At 31.1% G+C, this 19,442-nt stretch overlaps 1 protein-coding gene across 1 annotated transcript; it reads left to right on the forward strand.

Annotated features, from left to right (window-relative positions):
- Positions 1-15,154: 15,154 nt before the first annotated feature.
- On the forward strand, positions 15,155-19,442 carry LOC101217925 (2,3-bisphosphoglycerate-independent phosphoglycerate mutase). The gene is made up of 10 exons (XM_004147471.3): positions 15,155-15,313; positions 15,462-15,639; positions 15,956-16,083; positions 16,563-16,713; positions 16,819-17,022; positions 17,553-17,977; positions 18,191-18,383; positions 18,479-18,574; positions 18,683-18,838; positions 18,999-19,442. Exons 2-10 carry the CDS (start codon positions 15,478-15,480, stop codon positions 19,161-19,163), a joined length of 1,680 nt encoding a protein of 559 aa, XP_004147519.1. The 5' UTR covers positions 15,155-15,313; positions 15,462-15,477; the 3' UTR covers positions 19,164-19,442.

The raw sequence follows: 19,442 nt of genomic DNA on the forward strand, positions 1-19,442 counted from the left end.
TTGGGAAGGTAGATGTCTATAGAAGGTTAAAATTCTTCATTTTTTCCACAATTCAACTTATTCTTAATATGATTGACTGACTCTAAAGACAGCCGAATTTGGCTCCTTCCCCCAACATATATATACCTTTCATTTAATAATGGAAGATATATTTTTATAAAACAATAGAGGATCTCTTGACATACAACATGATACATCGGAAGATCATGGAGAACTCTTGACACCATCCATATGGCGTCGGATGTTCTCCATGATCTCCCGACGTACATCATATCATGCATCGAAAGATTTTCTTCCACTGCATTTCGCCTAACTCTGATCCCAACGGGCTTTTATGCGTTGAAAAATATCATTTTCCAATGCATTTTTGTATATCTCTCAACATTTTTGTGAGTAAAGAGAGCCCTCTTTTCTTGAAGTGTATGGAGGTATAAAACATATGTTGGAATAGCCACGTACGAACAAGGAATATACCAATAGAATGACTGTATATGTGGAATATATACAAGAACAACAACTACTAAAAAAAGACTTGTAAAATAGAAGCTCGTAATGAGAGTCTAAATTGCAGATCACACTCTATTTAAGAAGTTTTGAGGCTTTGCTCAGTGTGAAAATATTATAGAATTGCCACAACGTCCTCATAATAAAATAATCCATATAGTATATTGTTGGCTTTTTGGCCCTTAATCTCAAATTAATTTATTTTAATTATTCAATTAATTTATGTTTTGATGATAACAAATTTGATTTTTTTATTGACAATTTTATTAATTTGAATAGACCATATCGTAGAGCTTGGAAAAATGATTCTAACGCCTCTTGAATCACCCAAATCGAAGTTCAAATGAAGAAAATATTGCTAAAAGAAGCTTAACGAAAAAATACCCGAGATGGTGACGTGGCGACCAAGCATTCAATTTGAACCAATTAGAGAAAGCCACTTGGAGCAATGAAGAAGTAACAAGTGTGGCTTTTTGTTATGTTTTATTGGCTTTTATAAAGAAAATGAATTTAAAAGAAAAATGATTTTAATATTATTATTTTTTCTTGTGTCTAACGGCTAGTTTTTTTAAAAGAGGGTAAAGTTGCTTTATTGATTTCTTTTTAAATAAAATATTTTGAAAAGACATATTATTATATTATTATTTGTATTGTGTCTAACGGCTAATTAAGTTTAAATCTCAACCATTCATTTTTCTTTTACTTATATCTAATGACCCAAATGATTTTGAATTTATCTTTCCTCTCTTTTTAAATACTTCACATTTACACAAGATCACAATATCTTTACAATCCTCAAGCAAAAAGCCAACATTGTTATTCTCTCTAAAGCTTCCAATTTTTATTCTTTTCATCTTATTCTTGAGAGCTTCTTATTGTATTGTGAGGATTAAATTTGTGAGCTTCAAATTGTATACTCACTCTTTTAGAGAGTTTTCTTTTGTGTGATTTAAAAATTTCAACATATTGTAACGGTTGGATCCTAACCCGTGGAAAGGATCGGGTTTGCTCTTGAACCCGAAAAAGGAGCAAGAATCGGTTCGGCTCAAATCCGTGGAAAGAGTCCAATGAAGAATTTTCAATCAAAATCCCAAGAGGTGCTTGGGAAAGTGGATGTAGGTTGAGTTTAACCGAACCACTATAAAATTACGGTGTCTTCTTCTCTAACTCTTTTCTAATTATTTTTTAATTTAATTTTAGTTACATATTCTTATTGGTTGAGTTTGATTGCATACTTCCATTCATATCTTTTTATCAATCTTGTTATTTAACAAAGTTTACAAAGTTCTTTATTTAAATTTTAGAAAATATCTAATTAGTTGATTTTACTTTTTATTTGTCAAAAAGTTTATTTAAACCCTATTCACCCCCCTCTAGGGTTGCCATACCGATCCAACAATTGGTATCAGAGCAAGGTTGCTCATCTTGAAATTTTAATTTCTTGATAAACTTTATTGTTAGAGCATTATGGCAAACCTATTGGCAAATGGTATTGTTGAAGGTCAATCTACTTCTAGACCTCCTTATTTTGATGGTTCAAATTATGCATATTGGAAAGCTAGAATGAAAATTTATTTGCAATCTATTGACTATAATTTGTGGTTAATTGTTGCTAAAGGTCCTTATGTACCCATGAAAAATGTTGATAATGTTGATACGCCTAAATTAGAAGAAGAGTATGATGAAAATGAAATGAAAAAGTGTTCATTTAATGCTAAGGCTATTAACTGTTTGTATTGTGCCTTGAGTAAAGATGAATTTAATAGAATATCCATGTGTTCTTCCGCTCAAGAAATTTGGAATACTCTTGAAATTACTCATGAAGGAACAAATCAAGTTAAAGAGTCTAAAATTAGCATGTTTGTTCATAATTATGAATTGTTTAAGATGGATGCTAATGAGACTATCACCGATATGTTTACTAGATTTACTAACATCATAAATGCTTTGAAGGGTCTTGGTAAAGTTTATACAACTTCCGAAAATGTTAGAAAAATTCTAAGGTCTTTACCTAAGACTTGGGAAGCTAAGGTAACGGCGATTCAAGAAGCAAAGGATCTCACCAAACTTCCACTAGAGGAGCTTATTGGCTCACTCATGACTCATGAGATCATCATGAAGGAGCACTTGGAGGATGAGTCCAAAAAGAAGAAGAGCATTGCATTAAAGACTATCTCCTTGGAAGTTGATCCCGAAGATGAGGATGGCCTTGATGAAGATGACATTGCTTATTTCTCACGTAAGTACAAAAATTTCATAAAAAGAAAGAAATATTTCAAGAAACACCTATCAACCCAAAAAGAGTCAAAAGGTGAGAAAAGCAAAAAGGATGAGGTGATTTGTTATGAATGCAAAAGATCGGGTCATATAAGAACGGATTGTCCTCTCCTCAAATCATCTAAGAAATCCAAGAAGAAGGCAATGAAGGCTACATGGGATGATAGTAGTGAAAGTGAAAGTGAAGTTGAAGAAATGGCAAATCTTGGTCTCATGGCTCATAGTGACAAAGATGATGAACATGATGATAAGGTAACTCTAGAACCTCTTTCTATTGATGAATTATTTGAAAATTTTGAAAGCATGCAAAATGACCTAGAAAAACTTAGTTCTAAGTATGTTGTGCTTAAGAAGAAATACAATGTTTTAATTAGTGAAAATAAGTCTTTACTTGATACAATTGCTTGCTTTAAAGAGAATGAAAATTTTGAGCAAATTGAAGAATTGAATGTCTCTAGTGATAAGCATGTTTGTATTGAGAAAGATGCTTTGCTTGATAAAGTTAGATTTCTTGAGCATGATAGTTGTGAAAAAGATAACTTGATTAAAGTGCTTAAAGAAAATGAACTAAGTGTTTTACAAGAACTTGATAAAGCTAAAGAAACTATTAAAAAGTTGACAATAGGTGCTCAAAGATTGGACAAAATTATTGAAGTAGGAAAATCTTATGGTGATAAGAGAGGTTTAGGCTATATTGATGAATCATCTACTCCTTCAAGTTCTAAAACTACATTCGTTAAAGCATCACCTATTGTGCCTAAGTTTAACATGTCTAATCATGTGTCTAATCATGTTAAATCTAGTTTTGTACCCATATGTCATAATTGTGGTGTTGAAGGTCACATTAGACCTAAATGCTTTAAATTGAAGTATGCTCAAAATACTTATTCAAGAAGAAATTTTTCGCAAAGAGCAAAGTTTTACATTGCTCCAAGGAAGAATTTCTCCAATAAAAGTAGAGTACATAAATTTGTTATGAAAAATAAATCTTTGCATAATGTTGTTTGTTTTTCTTGTGGCAAGTATGGACATAAAGCTTATTCTTGTTACCTATCTAGATCTAGTGCTTGTAATGTCTATGAAAAAATGAAATGGATCCCTAAATATGTAAATGCTAACATTCTAGGACCCAAACAAGTATGGGTACCAAAGGATCAAACTTGAAATTAGTTGTTTTTAGGTTTGTTTGAAAGCCTCCAAGAAAAACAAATGGTACTTGGATAGTGGTTGCTCAAGACACATGACGGGAGACCGATCCAAGCTTATCTCTTTCTCCAAAAAGAATGGAGGCATGGTAACCTTTGGTGACAACAAGAAAGGTAAAATAATTGGTAAGGGTAATATAGGAAATGATTCATCTACTTTGATTGAAAATGTTCATTTGGTTGATGGTTTAAAGCATGATTTGCTTAGTATTAGTCAATTGTGTGATAAAGGATTTAGAGTAATATTTGATAAAAGAAATTGCATAATTGAAAATGTTAGTGATAGAAAAGTTTTGTTTGTTGGAAATAGGGATGAAAATGTGTACACTCTTGATTTGAATGATTATCCTATTATTGATAAATGTCTTTCGGTTTTGCATAATGATTCTTGGTTATGGCATAGAAGACTAGGACATGCTAGCATGCACTTAATTTCAAATATTTCTAAAAATTGTTTGGTTAGAGGTCTTCCTAGTTTTAAATTTGAAAAAGACAAAGTTTGTGATGCTTGTCAAATGGGTAAGCAAACTAAGTCCTCTTTCAAATCTAAAAATGTGATCTCTACTACTAGACCCTTACAACTATTACACATGGACTTATTTGGCCCTTCTAGAATTGCTAGCTATGGAGGAAATTATTATGCTTTTGTGATAGTTGATGATTTTTCTAGATTTACTTGGGTTTTGATGATAAAACATAAGGATGATGCTTTGAAAAGTTTTATTAGTTTTGCAAAAAGAGTACAAAATGAAAAAGGATTTTTTATTTCCAAAATTAGGAGTGATCACGGAGGAGAATTTGATAATGATGCTTTTAAAGCTTTTTGTGAAGAAAATGGTTTTTCCCATAATTTTTCCTCTCCAAGAACTCCTCAACAAAATGGTGTAGTTGAAAGGAAAAATCGTACTTTGCAAGAATTTGCTAGATCAATGTTGAATGAGTATGGTTTACCTAAATATTTTTGGGCGGAAGCCGTTAACACCGCTTGCTATGTTTCAAATAGAGTTTTAGTTAGACCATCTTTAGATAAAACTCCTTATGAACTTTGGCATGGAAAAATTCCAAATATTGGGTATTTCAAAGTTTTCGGTTGTAAATGTTTTATTTTGAATAACAAAGAAAAACTTGGAAAATTTGATTCTAAGACGGATGTTGGTATTTTTCTAGGATATTCCTCTACTAGTAAAGCTTATAGAGTTTTCAATAAGAAAACTTTAGTTATTGAGGAATCTATTCATGTTGTATTTGATGAATCTTGGAATAATGTTTCTAATGAGTCTATTTGTAGTGATGATTTAGAAAAAGATTTTGGAGATTTACTTGTTAATGACAAAGGCAAAGAAATTGTTCCAAGTATGCAAGATGTGAACATCATAGAGAAGAAAGAAGAGGGTTCTTCATCCTTGCCTAAAGAGTGGAGATATGCTCTATCCCATCCCAAGGATCTAATTCTTGGCAATCCCGAACAAGGTGTCAAAACTCGTTCTTCTCTTAATTTATTTAGTAATCTTGCTTTTGTGTCTCAAATTGAACCTAGAAGTTTTAAAGATGCCGAATGTGATGAGTTTTGGATTTTAGCTATGCAAGAAGAATTAAATCAATTTGAAAGAAACAAAGTTTGGAAATTAGTCCCTAGGCCTTCTAATGCATCTATAATCGGAACTAAATGGGTTTTTAGAAATAAGATGGATGAAAATGGAAATATCATTAGAAATAAAGCTAGACTTGTAGCTCAAGATAGTTATTGTCAAGAAGAAGGTATAGATTATGAAGAAACTTTTGCACCGGTTGCTAGATTAGAAGCTATTAGAATGTTGCTTGCTTTTGCTTCTTATAAAAATTTCATTTTGTATCAAATGGATGTAAAAAGTGCTTTTTTAAACGGTTATATTGTGGAGGAAGTTTACGTAGAACAACCTCCGGGCTTTGAAAGTTTTGATTTACCTAATCATGTTTATAAGTTGAAAAAGGCTCTTTATGGCTTAAAACAAGCTCCAAGAGCTTGGTATGATAGACTTAGCAAGTTTTTACTTGAGAATGACTTTAAGATGGGAAAAATTGATAATACTCTATTTATTAAAGTTAAAAATAATGACATGCTTATAGTACAAATTTATGTGGATGATATTATATTTGGTTCTACTAATTCATCTTTGTGTGAAGAATTTTCCAAGTGTATGCATAATGAGTTTGAGATGAGTATGATGGGAGAACTTAGTTTCTTCCTTGGTCTTCAAATCAAACAACTCAAGGATGGCATCTTCATAAGTCAAGAAAAATACACAAGGGATTTGCTCAAGAAATTCAAATTAAATGAAGGTAAAGTTGCAAAAACTCCTATGAGCACTACCACTAAGCTTGACAAAGATGAAAAAGGTAAGTGTGTGGATATAAAGACTTATCGAGGTATGATTGGATCTTTACTTTATTTGACCGCTAGTAGACCCGATATCATGTTTAGTGTATGTCTTTGTGCTAGATTTCAATCTTGTCCTAAAGAATCACATTTCCATGCTGTTAAAAGGATACTTAAATATTTGCTTGGAACTATTGATGTTGGATTATGGTATCCTAGAAATGTTGAGTTTAATTTGGTAGGATATTCCGATGCGGACTTTGCCGGTAGTTTACTCGACCGTAAAAGTACTAGTGGGACTTGTCAATTTCTTGGTAGTTCCTTAGTATCTTGGTTTAGTAAAAAAGCAAAATTCGGTTGCCTTATCCACTACCGAAGCGGAATATATTGCGGTTGCTAGTTGTTGTGCACAAATTCTTTGGATGAAACAAACTCTTTCTGATTTTGGATTAAAATTTGATAATGTGCCTATATTTTGTGATAATACTAGTGCCATAAATTTGACTAAGAATCCTATTCATCATTCTAGAACTAAGCATATAGATATTAGGCATCACTTTATTAGAGAGCATGTACAAAATGGTCATATTACTCTTGAGTTTGTAAGTTCCAATAATCAATTAGCGGATATATTTACCAAACCTTTGAGTGAAGAAAGCTTTTGTAAAAATAGGCTTGAGCTTGGAATTATTCGTTGTGATGCATCTTGATTTTATATCTTACTTGATATTGTTACCCTAATGCATATTGATAGGGGGAGAATTAGACATTTTGTATGTGTTCATATTTTTTTGGGAGAGCTAACTTCCTTGGTATTGTTTTTTATGATTCCAAAGGGGGAGAAGTATAAGAAAAATATGTTTTTATCAATTTGTTGCATAATTGTTTCTATTGAATAATGCATAATTTTTTAGAGAAAAATTAATTAAGGACAAAGAAGGTTCTCTTATCAATTGTTTTCAAGTATGATCTTTGTGGTGAAATATATACATGAGTTTTATGGTTATACATCTTGATAATAGAATTACTTGTTGACCATGTGTATTTCAAGTTATTTTTCTTCAATGATTTGTCATCATCAAAAAGGGGGAGATTGTTGGCTTTTTGGCCCTTAATCTCAAATTAATTTATTTTAATTATTCAATTAATTTATGTTTTGATGATAACAAATCTGATTTTTTTATTGACAATTTTATTAATTTGAATAGACCATATCGTAGAGCTTGGAAAAATGATTCTAACGCCTCTTGAATCACCCAAATCGAAGTTCAAATGAAGAAAATATTGCTAAAAGAAGCTTAACGAAAAAATACCCGAGATGGTGACGTGGCGACCAAGCATTCAATTTGAACCAATTAGAGAAAGCCACTTGGAGCAATGAAGAAGTAACAAATGTGGCTTTTTGTTATGTTTTATTGGCTTTTATAAAGAAAATGAATTTAAAAGAAAAATGATTTTAATATTATTATTTTTTCTTGTGTCTAACGGCTAGTTTTTTTAAAAGAGGGTAAAGTTGCTTTATTGATTTCTTTTTAAATAAAATATTTTGAAAAGACATATTATTATATTATTATTTGTATTGTGTCTAACGGCTAATTAAGTTTAAATCTCAACCATTCATTTTTCTTTTACTTATATCTAATGACCCAAATGATTTTGAATTTATCTTTCCTCTCTTTTTAAATACTTCACATTTACACAAGATCACAATATCTTTACAATCCTCAAGCAAAAAGCCAACATTGTTATTCTCTCTAAAGCTTCCAATTTTTATTCTTTTCATCTTATTCTTGAGAGCTTCTTATTGTATTGTGAGGATTAAATTTGTGAGCTTCAAATTGTATACTCACTCTTTTAGAGAGTTTTCTTTTGTGTGATTTAAAAATTTCAACATATTGTAACGGTTGGATCCTAACCCGTGGAAAGGATCGGGTTTGCTCTTGAACCCGAAAAAGGAGCAAGAATCGGTTCGGCTCAAATCCGTGGAAAGAGTCCAAAGAAGATTTTCAATCAAAATCCCAAGAGGTGCTTGGGAAAGTGGATGTAGGTTGAGTTTAACCGAACCACTATAAAATTACGGTGTCTTCTTCTCTAACTCTTTTCTAATTATTTTTTAATTTAATTTTAGTTACATATTCTATTGGTTGAGTTTGATTGCACACTTCCATTCATATCTTTTTATCAATCTTGTTATTTAACAAAGTTTACAAAGTTCTTTATTTAAATTTTAGAAAATATCTAATTAGTTGATTTTACTTTTTATTTGTCAAAAAGTTTATTTAAACCCTATTCACCCCCCTCTAGGGTTGCCATACCGATCCAACATATATGTCTCAACTGGATCTACACTAGAATTGACCAAAAAACTACACCGTCGGGTTATGCTCGAAAAATGATGAAAACAATACAATATTTGAAATAGAACTAAGCTCGAGAGAAAAATGTGTTTTCTGATGTTTTTGAAGAATGAATAAGGAAACTTTTTATAAGGTTTGGTTCAGAAACGATCCACAATAAAATCATAACGATAACGTAAATAAAATGGTTTAAACTTTTAAATAAAAGAATAAGGAAATGATTTTTCTAATTAAGGTAAAAACATATTTGTTTTAATTAAAAAGGTGAGCTATTTTGTGTTAAGACATGTGTTCGGAGCTACTAGGCGTTTAGAGTCAGAAGCTTTAGTTTTAATTTCTTAGAAAGTGTTATCTGTATATGTATAGGGTTGTTTAAAGATAATAAAGTTCGTTAAGTTATTTGTATGTTTGAAGTGTACTATTTCTTAAGGTTGTGCATGTTCTTAAGAAATTTAGTTTAAGTCTAAGCTTGGATGTTTTGGCATTTCACTTAGAAGTATTGGAGCTGCCCAAGTCGCAACCACACCTATAACATTAGAAGGATGCATTTTGGGTGGGGAGTGAAATGAGATTTAAGTACAATGCATAAATGCTTAACCTGATCTCAGTGGGGCTATTGACTATTGACTATGTTTATACTCAACCTTTCATATGTCATGTTTGTCATGCTTGTCGTCATGTTTTGATTGTAGTGTAAACATTCATGTTTCATTTGATTATTTTATTTTATCGTATTTTTTTATTTATTTAAAATTAGATAGGGGAACTCAAACTTATTTCATTCGTTTATTAATTAGTTTAACATGTTACTAAAATTATCCTTTCAGAGCTTTTTTTAATAAAAAGGTTTTAATTTTCCTACATGAGTTTTTCAAAAAATAAGAATTTTAGTAGTTGCATAGATGTAGTAGCATACTTAGAAATACTTAAAAAAATTTAGATCATTGGAGAAACCTTCTAACTATTTTACGTAGAGCTTTAATTTACACTAAAATGGTTACAAATTCTTGGTTGGCGGATTGAAAACATGTATATTCCTTATTTGTACGATGTATTTTCAAATTTAAATAATCTTTTTATTTACTTTTTAAATTACATTTACATAATAGTTAACTAAGTTGAAAGGTTACTTATTTATTGAAAGTTTTGTTTGAAAAGTAAAAGTTAAACAACCTTTGAGTTTTCTTTCTAAAAAGTTGTTTTGCAATATATATTAATGGGTTTTGTTCTTCTAACAACTCAACAAGGGCCATATTATATAACCCTAGTTTCCTAACATTTTGATATTAGAGCTAGCAATTATGATACTAAAATATTAAAAAACGCTATAATGTTTGACATAAAACTATATTAATGTTTTGTTTGGTAATCATTTTTTTTCAAAATTTGAAAATTAAACTTGTATACACTCTTTCCATCTTTGCATATATTGCTTCATAATCTACTAAGGACCAATTTTTTCATAAACAAAGTCAAGTTTTGAAAGAAAAAAAAAAGATTTTGAAAACCAGATTTTGTATTTTTAAGTTGATTAATTATTAACTCTTTTACTTAATAATTAGGGAAGTTATCAAAAATAGCAAATTTGACAACATATTTACAACCTATAGCAAAATTTCAGACTCTATCAATAACAAACATTTGATAACAAATGAAATCCTTTTATGAGTGACATTCATAATCGTGATAAACTATCATTGATAAAATCCACAAATTTTGATATAACTAGTAAATATTTTAATTTATTTTTTATTTTTAAAATGTCTCAAATAATTATATATAAAAAAAATAGAATTGATTTAAAAATAAATCACCAGGTAAGTTGAAATATACAAAATGCTATAAATAATTAATACTAAGGTAAAAAATGATAGAAACAGATTCTCTTCGTATAGCAGATTTTAGATTATAGATTATAGATTATAGATTATTATAGATACAATAAATATGAGTAATTTGAACAATGATTTTAGATGTATAAATAAATTAAATTTATTAAAGAAAGAATGAGTATCCACCAAATTGGCATATTCGCCTTAAAAACAATATAAGAATAGGAATCCGTGTATTCCTATTTTGAGTAGAAAGCACAAATTTTAGATGCCATACTTATTATTCCGCAAAATTTATTACCTTTGCAAGCATTTTTGTTTCATAAAAAAAAAAAGATGGTTATAATAAAGTTTTAATAGAAATCGAACAATCGATTGATTGAGTCAGATTAAACCGACTATAATTAATTGAGTCACAGTTTGATCGAAAAAATTAACTTCAATCAATCAATATCCACCTTTAATTAAAATAATTATTTTTAAAAACATTCTCTCTAAACTATTTTTCTAATTTTAAATATTGTATATTTATTTTTTTAAATTCAAAGAACTTGTAAATCTATTTTTAAAATCACGACCACCGTAAAATTATATTTTGAGAGGTTTTTTAGTTTAAATTTAGCCGATTATTATTAATTAATATCAATTCTTTTTTAAAAAATAAATAACATTTATTGAAATATTCTAGAAATTGTATTTTCATACTCTACAAGTAACATCAAATTTAGAAGATTTTTTAAATGCTTTTGTAACTTTAAAAGTTTCTATTATGGGTAAAATCATTTTTTTAGGAGGTGGGAAAAAATTATTTTATTGATAAGAATTTGAAGTTAGTGTCGATTGGTAGGTAATTGAAGCAAATGCAGAGTGAAATGACATCAACAGGGGCGATTGGGCATCAACTAAAGCCAATTTAACTTATGCCTTACTGCACCTCAACTTTGTAATGCAGAGAGATGATTATTCGCAAAAAGACAACCCAGCATCGAGGTGCCGTTCTGGAGCACCGCGGCACCCTAAAGTTTTCTCACGTGAGTGTTTTCATCAATGTTGGTGTTGTGGCAATTTTGTAAAGGATTGTTTCTATCATAGGGTTTAACCCATTACGAATTATAGCCTGACTTGCACCTATTTTCTCTCTAATTTCTTATCTATTTTGTGTTGGTTTATGCACATCCTGATTAACTGACACATGGATGACACATGGATGTGAGGTTAAGGTAACTTGTTCTAGCATGGATTTTTAGAACTCTATAGCTCTTTGTTCCTTTGAATTTATGAGAATTTGAACTTGTTTAACGTAACTTTTGGTTTCAATTATGTATTTGAATTATTCTTTGTTATATGTTCGAATTTACGAGGATTGAATAACTTGTGCTTTCAATTAAATATTTGATTCGTGGCAATTTGGATGAGATTCAAATCTATAATTTGGATGAGCATTGTTCTAACCAACCTAGAATTGAATCTAATGATTGACGATTAGACGCATGGAAATTAGATATTCCATCCAAGGATCTCTTGAACTCGATGCTATTGGAAAATTCAATGATGCATATTGCCTAATCGTATTAGAATAATTAGATTTAGACCCTTGGGACAATTTAGTTATCTTAAGTAATAAAATAGTTGGTTAAGTGATCAAAATTGCATCTAGATAAATGATGATAGCTCGATGAACAAATTCTTTCGATAGGGAGAGAGATGGATATAACCCAAGTTAAGAATCTTTTGACATATAATTTCTTTAACTTACTTTTGGTTTGCAATTTACTTCCTAGCAATTGAAATCACCTTCAAAACCTCCATTCAATCACTGTAGTTATTGGAAGATAGTGTTCTCTAAGTTCGACATCGACTTACCACTCAGACTAATGGGTCGAGCAATGAAATCCATCTATCAGTTGAAGAGTAGTTACCATGGGTCCAACTTCATACAACTGAAAATCAAATCTAGAAGTATATACTTGTTATTTTCAATTACTTAAAATCATATCCAATCAATACATAATTTGATAATAAAAGGTTTGCAAGAGGAAATATACTTCTTCCCTCAATTTCTTCTATTCTTTTTACCATCTCTTTTTCACTCCGTTTCTTTTTGTTTTTCTTTTTACTTTTAAATACTTTGAACAATTTTTACTATGTTCATAGACATTTAAATATAGAGATTTACAAATGTTTATCTCTCAGTAAAATATACTTCACTTTAACATCTGTGAAAAAGTAGGATGTTAATGAAGAACATAATCATTCGGTTCATAAAATGGAGATGAATGAAGAACATGATTGGATTGCACATCTTGTTGTCTAATGATATTATATTGTCTTGAAAAATTATTTATCTTATGTTGTTGAAAATCATTTTTTTAATGATGTATTTACGTTTCAAGTTATTTGTGCTTCTAAAATTGAATTGTCCAAAAAAAAATTAATTAAAAAAATGAAATTAATGTATAGTTTCAAGATAACGTGGGATTAATTTAAAAATATATTTATGAAAAAAAAGATTCAAAATGTGTGTATTTGTTTATGAAATTAGTTCATATTGTTTAATAGTCATAAATGATAATTTGATCAAAGTATAAACATTGTTAGCATAAAACAAACCAAACACAAATTTTCATATAAACATTTATAAAGATCATACAAAAAAATGTAAGTGTCTAGATTTTAATTTTTCTTTTAAAAAAAGTTTTTTAAAAATATATTTTTAGAAAACATTTTTTTTTATAGGTAATCCAAATGGACCCTCGTCATGAAATGTTTAAGTTAGGATGTTGAATTATCATCTAATTAGCACTAAGTTCACTACAAGATGAATATTCACTTGCCTATTTCAATTACTTGTTTTTTTCTTTCTAGAATTTCTTCCTTGTTTGTCATTTCTTCATTTTTTTTTTCTTTTTTCGTTTTTTCAAATTTCCACTTGGTAAACGATCTTCGTCATCTTTCATATATTTTCTCTTTTAGATCTAAACGATCGTGTACCAAAATCTAAACGACTTTGGTTCAAGATCATCAAGTTTTAATTGTTGAATTAGTTTAGTTATAGGTAAAATATATATATATATATATATATATATATATATATATATATATATATATATATATATATATATATATATATATATATATATATCAAGAAAATATGGTATTTGCTATCCTCAAATCTCCTTTTGCGCTAAAAAGGGTAAGTTGGGGAGACGTCAATGATTTATTATACATGATCTCTCTATGTGTGTATATATATTTTGTTGAATACTCCCCCTCCATTTTCTAAAGTAGCAAGAAGGTTGAAAATAGGAGATGAGGAACAGAAAAGTAAAAACAAAAAAACAAAAATTTTAAAAAAAGGGAAGAAGAGGGATTGGGAAGGACACAGTTTTGATGTATCAGTTATCATATTCATAGATAACCACTGTCAAAAGCATCTAAGTAGTAACCTCACTGCAAGATGAATATCCACTCCCCTATTCTGATTTCTCCAAGGCCTTCAGTAGCATACAGTTGAAACAATGTTGGCTACTTTGTCCTTATCACAAGTTTTTGAGAATTCAAACAAAATAGTTTCATGGTTGGTGAAGATGACAACTACGGGATGAAGGGAGAAAATTATATATATATATTTTTTTTTTAAAATTTTAAAAATAAGAAGAAAAACTATTTTTTCAATAAAAAAATGTGTCATCTTAGTTACCCGCCAATGATGCTACCAAAAGCATACATCAATACTGACATTCTTGAGCACTTTAAAACCAAATCTATGGGCCAAATATGTACGTCGTATAATTTAAATCCATGTTCATATGAAAATATAAAAAAGAAAAATTGAAAGAAAATGTGTGGTAGTACTAACATATTTTTGGTGGTATACTTCTTAGGATCATATATTGGATATCAGAGTTTAATGATTATACGTCAATAAAAGTAATTAATATGTGTAAATTGTTAGAGATAAGTAGATAAAAAAAAAAGCTTATGAAATTCATTTGTTTTTGTGCCATTGTCAATGCTTATTAATTAGTTCTTATTATTTTTCTTTTATTGTCAAAAGTCTTCCTTTAAATTTTCTATCAGCGTGCTCTATGACAATCTATAGCTTAGGTTTGAGATTTTATATCTACTTTATTAAATAATTATGTATACTTCTTTTCTACCTAATAATAAATAACAATGTATAGGCTAAATTGTTGTTTTGGTTTGACTCAAATCCTTTTCCTTTTATTTGACTTTTAGTTTGGTTTGTGAATATTGTGCTTCTTTTATCACTGGTATCTTCTTTTTATCAAATAGTAATTTGAACCTTCAATTAAAATATCCAAAATAAAAAATCAGTCATGTCAAATTCTAACATATTAATTTGAAAAGAGAGCATAAAATGAAAAGAAAGAAAACGCCAGTGGTAAAAAACTTAGCTCATCAGTTCAAATCAGTATCCCAATTTGTACTTAAAGAAAAAAGGCATGAGTTATGAGCAAGTGTCAGTGTGCATCAGCAGGCGTTGAGTTCGAAAGAGATGTTTGAAAAAATTGAAATAAATAAATAACACTGAAAAATACTTGTAAGGCTGTGATTCAATCCACAGAGTTTCTCAATCAAACGGCATGAAATCCGCTGGCGTCTAAAAAGCATCTTTTTTTTTTAATCCATTTTTTAAGCATCTTCCATTTCAAATCCTCTTGATCTTCCTTTATATACTGCATTCGGTGGGATTTAGGGTTGATAAAAGTTGGGTCTTGCCTTTTACCTCTCCCTTCTGCCCTTTTGCCCTTTTGATTTGTAAGTTGCTTCTTTGATTTACCTTTTGATTCTTAGATGGTTCTTTGATAGATTCGATTCGCCCCCTTTTTTTCTTTTGTTTTGTTGCTTATTAATTGTGATTTGTTAGTCCCTGATGTTGTTCGTAAGTGGGATCTTATTTTTTCAGAAGAAATTTAATCGTGATGGGGAGTTCTGGATTCTCATGGAAATTGCCTGATCATCCTAAGCTTCCTAAGGATAAGACAATTGGTCTTATTGTTTTGGATGGGTGGGGTGAAGCTAACCCAGATCGCTACAATTGTATCCATGTTGCTGACACTCCCACCATGGATTCGCTTAAGAAGGTAGTTTTATTTTAGGGATTTCTCATTGTTGATTCATGTTTGGGATACCCGTTTAGTGTTTTTATTTTTTTTATTTTTTTTTATTTTTTTATTCAAAGAGACTTTGTTTTATCGAATCCATCTCATATTTTGAGGTTCTTGCAAACGAATTCGGTTGTTTTTGTTGTGAAACTGTAGATTCCATATAATTACACTCGTTTGAACAAGAAATTCTGTGGCGTTTTACGGTTTCTAAATTTGAAGTGAAGATTGAACTCTGAAAATTCATTTGGGTGTCCTATGAATATGTTGACTGATTGTCTGCTGCTTCTGATAGGGAGCACCTGAGCATTGGAGGCTGCTTAAAGCGCATGGTAAGGCAGTAGGACTGCCTACTGAAGATGACATGGGTAACAGTGAAGTTGGACATAATGCACTTGGTGCTGGACGTATTTATGCTCAAGGGTGAGCTTATCTTATTATTGTGTTCGTTGTTTTGCGCCATATACTTATTGGTACATAGTTATTCGTCGAACTACGTTTAATCCGTTGGGAAATAGAATTACCATTTTACCTGTAGCAGTAGAATAAGTCATGTGAAAATTACGTGTTTTAAGACTCAAAGGCTCAATATTAGTCTAAACCATGTAATTTATCTGTTATGACTATTAGGAACCGTTCAGATTGACCATTCTTTGTGGAATTGAACCATTTTTAATTGTGAGAAAAGTTATTTTATTAGAAAGAAAGCATGCATGAAATGGAAACAAGGGAGAAAGGCTTCCCTCTTGGCAATATGTATAGATAAGAAGTTCTTTAAATTGAACAATGCATACTGAAACTCAATTAGAAGCAGCAATAGAGTAGAAGGATGAGTTTGATTTTATGGAATGTCATTTTTCTTCCCATTAATGAAACTTGAAATTAATTTATTTTCAATGCAGTGCAAAGCTTGTTGACCTTGCTCTTGAATCTGGAAAAATATATGATGGAGAAGGTTTCAAATACATCAAGGAATCCTTTGAGACCGGCACTTTGCATCTTATAGGATTACTGAGTGATGGTGGAGTCCACTCTAGGCTAGACCAGGTTCAGGTAAGCATTGACGTTTTCCAATGGTTCTAAATTCCATGTGTCTTTCCCAATTTATCGTGATATAATGCCTTATATAATGAATATCTAAACTTTTTCCCTATGTAGTTGTTACTCAAAGGAGCAAGTGAGCGTGGTGCCAAAAGAATCCGTGTCCATATACTTACAGACGGGCGTGATGTTTTGGATGGTTCAAGTGTAGGCTTTGTAGAGACTCTTGAAAATGATCTTGCCAAATTACGTGAGAAAGGGATTGATGCACAAATAGCATCTGGTGGAGGCCGTATGTATGTGACTATGGATCGTTATGAGGTACATCTTTTCTGAGTAATCTTACTATACTAGAATGACCACAACACGATGTGCCATTTATTGAAATTTTAAGATATGGGTAAATGAAAGATTCAAATGATTTCTTTGAAACAAAATAAGTCTATGAATATGTTAAGTGTTAACAACATTCACTTTGAATTGTATTATCTATCATAATTACAAGTCTAAAGTAATATTACACCATACTAAGTAAATGATAATAAGCTCACCTATCATCACCACTTGTTGAAAAATTGCATGTTGAATCACTTTTGTAAATGGAGGTTCGTTGTTTTGTAATATTTTAGATGCAGCTTCTGATTTATTGTAGCTTTAAAGATGCAATGTTTATGTAATGGGTAATGTATGCACAGAATGAATAACTTTCGTGAGAATGATAGATGAAGAGTTTGATTAAAAAAGTAATTTCTTTATCCTGTGAAATTCTTTTTGAATGGATCATAATAAATCCAAATATCAAGTCACTAGACAAGTGGAAAATTGGAAATGACTGTTTTTGTTAATTATAGAATGATTGGGAAGTTGTGAAGCGAGGATGGGATGCACAAGTGCTTGGCGAAGCACCACACAAGTTTAAAAGTGCTCTTGAAGCTGTCAAGACATTAAGAGCGGAACCCAAAGCAAATGATCAATATCTACCTCCATTTGTCATAGTTGATGATAGTGGGAAGTCTGTAGGTCCAATTGTGGATGGTGATGCAGTAGTTACCTTCAATTTTAGAGCAGATCGAATGGTTATGATTGCCAAGGCCCTTGAGAACGAAAATTTTGATAAATTTGACCGAGTTAGGTTCCCTAAAATTCGTTATGCTGGAATGCTCCAGTATGATGGTGAATTGAAGCTTCCAAGCCATTACCTTGTTTCTCCTCCAGAGATTGAGAGAACATCTGGGGAATATCTTGTGCACAATGGTGTTCGGACCTTTGCCTGCAGGTGAAAAATAGCGTATTTTCTATTCGTTGTTTCGTTGGGGTGGTACTAAGATCTGATTGCTCTATATATCCATTTATTTTTGCATTTGTAGTCAACTTTATTCAGGTGCACAAGTCAGTTGACTCTGCAATCTTTTATTAATAGTTTTATGAAACAATTCCTTTTTTACTTTACTAAATTTGATGTGAACTATTTTTTTCCCTTCTAATACAGTGAGACCGTCAAGTTTGGTCATGTTACTTTCTTCTGGAATGGAAACCGTTCTGGATATTTCAACCCAGAAATGGAAGAATATGTGGAGATTCCTAGTGATTCCGGGATCACTTTTAATGTTCAGCCAAAGATGAAGGCTATAGAAATCGCTGAGAAAGCAAGAGATGCTATTCTTAGTCGGAAATTCCACCAGGTATGGAATTAATATGTGAAACTTCACACATCCTTTGAATATCGGAGTTGGATTTTGTTCTGACTTGTCCACTTTTCGGTTCACATGTTAAATAGGTACGTGTTAACCTACCAAACGGTGACATGGTGGGTCACACTGGTGATATTGAGGCCACTGTTGTAGCTTGCAAGGCTGCTGATGATGCTGTAAAAGTATGTGTTAGATTTTCACAAATGATTCATGCTTTTTTTGTGCCTGTATGTTGATCTTTTCCAAATCCCTTTCCCCATTCGCTTACTATTTGAGAGCCTTGGTTGCAGATGATCCTTGATGCAATTGAACGAGTAGGGGGAATTTACGTCGTCACTGCAGATCATGGAAATGCAGAGGACATGGTGAAGAGAAGCAAGTCTGGGGAGCCTCTTCTTGACAAAAACGGCAAAATTCAAATCCTCACTTCTCACACTCTTCAGCCGGTAAGCCTTTTGGACTGCAAATTATGTTCCTTGGGAGATCTTTGATCGGATGTCATGGTTCATTTGAAATTGTTATTCTTAAGTTCATTTGAAATTGTTATTCTTAAGTTTGATGGAAAAAAATACTAACTTTGTTTTCGTTGAATCTCTGAACTTGTAGGTTCCTATTGCAATTGGAGGTCCAGGACTGGCCCCTGGAGTTAGATTCCGTAATGATGTTCCTACTGGAGGGTTGGCCAATGTTGCTGCAACTGTGATCAATCTCCATGGCTATGAAGCACCAAGCGACTATGAGACGACTCTAATTGAAGTTGTGGATAGTTAAGCGAGTGAGATGGAAAGTTCAGTTATTCGAGTAAGATTATGTTTTTACAATTAATGGAGCGAGAGAAGACTAGCAATGGGCTATGCATGCTAGGTGGTGGAATAAGTAACTCTTCTTTTTGATCCTTGGATTCATTTTCCTTGTTTATGGTCTGTCTATGTTAAACTAGACCATGAAAGGGAGAGGCTATAGTTCAACTGAGAAATTTTGTTGACTCGTGAAGATTTTAATAGCTAAGTTGAGGGTTGAACAACCCTCCAATTTTCAAGTTTTTGCTGA

This window comes from Cucumis sativus, chromosome 4 (genome assembly GCF_000004075.3).
Source record: "Cucumis sativus cultivar 9930 chromosome 4, Cucumber_9930_V3, whole genome shotgun sequence".
Lineage (NCBI taxonomy): Eukaryota > Viridiplantae > Streptophyta > Magnoliopsida > Cucurbitales > Cucurbitaceae > Cucumis > Cucumis sativus.